The 2,814-nt window shown below is 43.8% G+C and overlaps 1 protein-coding gene across 1 annotated transcript; it reads left to right on the top strand.

Annotated features, from left to right (window-relative positions):
- The first annotated feature begins 468 nt into the window (after positions 1-468).
- Positions 469-1,701, top strand: LOC149115550 (uncharacterized). The gene has a single exon (XM_089285697.1). It carries the CDS (start codon positions 577-579, stop codon positions 1,699-1,701), a length of 1,125 nt encoding a protein of 374 aa, XP_089141823.1. The 5' UTR covers positions 469-576.
- Positions 1,702-2,814: the final 1,113 nt, after the last annotated feature.

Raw genomic sequence — 2,814 nt, 5'->3', positions numbered from 1 at the left:
AATAATAGACAATTAGTTCAACAAAATAATGATCGAGTATGTTGTCGTGTCATTTGCATGAACAGAATTCTGTTTTTTGGTTATCATAACCCTGAGAATATTCAGTTAAACTTTGCGTGAAGCAAATAACATTATGTTTGTCTTGTTTACAACATTATGCTTGTGTTATTTACTCAACATTAACCCATATTCCAATCCAAAAAGTAAACATAACTCAATACTTCATGAGTAATCAGTAAACAAAGTTCATTGTACGTGTACCTCTAATAACTTGTTGAAAGGCTCCAGCTAAGAACATCAAAAGTCCATAGTTACCAAAGGGGCGAGGAGAGGGGAGAAGTGGACTGAGGACCAATCACATTTAAGCAATTTCCTAGCATACAGTTATTAGGGTCTAAAATAATAACATTTATTTGTATTTAACTCTGGAGGAAGGGGGAGAGGACTGGTACTAGTTTTCTCTGACATGCGCTCTACGTACTTCATTCGCCATGTGCTTGTGCACAACGTAGCTTCGCTCAACGCAAGTTTCTTTCCAGAGTTCTTCTTTACAATACGTATTTCGATGTTTACACTATGGCTTCTAGAAAGAGCAGCAGGAGAACAAAACCTCCGCTTAAACTGAAAGATTTCGACATCGACGGCTTCATAGCAGAATCAACACCGCAACAGATGAGCGAAGCAGTTGAACGTGAACTGAGTCAGGTCGAGTCCATGATCAAAGACCTCTCTCCGACAAAATTTAAAGCAGAGCAGTCCACTGTAGAGCAAGAGAGAGCGGTAGAAGATCTTCGAAACCAGAACTTGAAGCTAGAATTGGACCTCACTCGTACCAAACTCGAGCTGTTGAAGCTGCAGCAAGATTCAGCGCAGCCCAGTGCCCCCAAGATGGCGACGACGATCACAACAACGCCTAATGATAATCCTATCGCAAAACCAACCTTAAAAAGCCTTCAGCAAGATCCTACCGTTCAATCGGAGCTTAAATCTCTCATGGACTCTTTGGGAGATCCAGTTTTACTGGGTTTAACTGAAGAGGAGCAGGATTCAGCTCAACAGCTGTTAGAGCCCACTATTTCAAGAGGTAAACGTCCTTTACTTATACCTGATTTCATTAGTTCGCTCCCCATCGTTCTGCAGGAGGATAAGGAGACCGTGCTTGGAACCTCTGGTGATGCTAGAATTGTGTTAAAATCCTCTCAAGAAAAGAAGCTATCCCTTGACAAAATTTCATTCCCACAGTGGTCAGCGGCTAACTTTCGCATTATGCATACTCTCATGAAAGATGGGCTTCTTTCGTCCACCCAGGAAATTCTCGATTATATTGTGTACAGTTCAAAAATTTCTGAACTAGCGAAATGTTCCCCTTTGCCAAAAGTGATGCAGTATGATGATTTGTACCGCAAAATGCAATTTGCCACAAGCTGTAAATGGGGATCTGACAGCCAATTCATATCCCATCAAACGCTTCACAGACCAGATCCATCGACTCGCACATCCACACGCCCACCTCTTCGCAAAGCGTCCCGCCCAGTCATAAACCAGGCAACAGGGAAGCAGGTTTGCTTTGAATTCCAACGGCGTGAAGGTTGCCGATTTGGCTCCTGTAGATATGATCATGTTTGCATCAAACCACAAGGTATGGGAACCCACCCACAATGGCAACACCAGTCTGCCACTGCTCAAGACCCCCAATACTGAACCCACACTCAACTGCAGAGATCTCTCCAAATTGTACTTTAACGGCAGAACTAGCAGGAGATATCTCGACCACATTGTTACATGCAGGGACCGATCCCGCCTTAATGACATGCTGTCCCGCAGAGTGTGGGGAAAGTTTACCTATTAAAGCAGGGGTCTTTTTGGAATCTATGCAGCAGCCCCAAGCAGCCAAGGTCTCCACAGACTTAAGTTTTGGGACCTGGGCAGCAGAACTATCAAATGACCCGGACATGAAATTTATTCTCGATGGTTTTAAAAATGGATTTCAGCTACTCCCTCCTGATTCAACGGTGTCACATGCCTTTACACACAACAATAAATCTGCTCTACGACCTGGAGCTAAAGATCAAATTGAAGCGCAACTGGTTAAGGGTCTTCAAGAAGACCATTTTGCTGTAGCAGACAAGTCCCACATGCCCATAATCGTTAATGCACTTGGGGGTGTACCTAAAAAGGACTCGAATGAATTACGGATGATCATGGATTGCAGCCGACCGTTAATGGCAAATGCCAACTCATACATGGATTTAGAACATTACAAGTATGTTACTGTTGATGATGCAGCAAACCTCTGTCAACCAGGTTGTTGGTTGGCAAAAGTTGACTTAAAACACGCTTACAGAAGTGTTGTTACTCACCCCGACAGCTGGCGAGTTACAAGGATGTCTTGGTGTTTCAAGGACTCTAAACATTCTACCTACCTCTATGATAAGCGACTCCCGTTTGGAGCCAGGGCCTCTGCAATGATTTTTCATCGCCTTACACAATCAGTCTGTCGAATGATGGCCCGAAGAGGGTATACTGTGTTGGCGTACCTGGACGACTTCCTCATCATTGAACCAACTCAGCTTCAGTGCAAAGCAGCTTTTGACATTCTACTAAACTTACTAGAGTCTCTTGGCTTCACTGTCAACTGGACAAAAGTTGTCTTCCCAGCCCAATGTCTGGTTTTTCTGGGAGTTGAAATTGACACTGTTAAGTGTGAACTCCGCCTCCCAGAGGATCGTGTATCTGAGTTGTTATTCGTTCTCAAGGATACCAGTTCAAAACGTAAATGCTCCAAGCTTCACCTCCAACGACTCAGTGGCAAGC

The sequence above is a fragment of the Orbicella faveolata genome, unplaced genomic scaffold, assembly GCF_042242905.1.
Source record: "Orbicella faveolata isolate gen_17 unplaced genomic scaffold, um_ofav_v1 contig_13, whole genome shotgun sequence".
Taxonomy (NCBI): Eukaryota; Metazoa; Cnidaria; class Anthozoa; order Scleractinia; family Merulinidae; genus Orbicella; species Orbicella faveolata.
This window is presented reverse-complemented; position numbering and strand designations above follow the sequence as displayed.

Excerpts from the sequence above, each read along its gene's own strand:
- LOC149115550 (XM_089285697.1), top strand. The coding sequence starts at position 577 with ATGGCTTCTAGAAAGAGCAGCAGGAGAACAAAACCTCCGCTTAAACTG.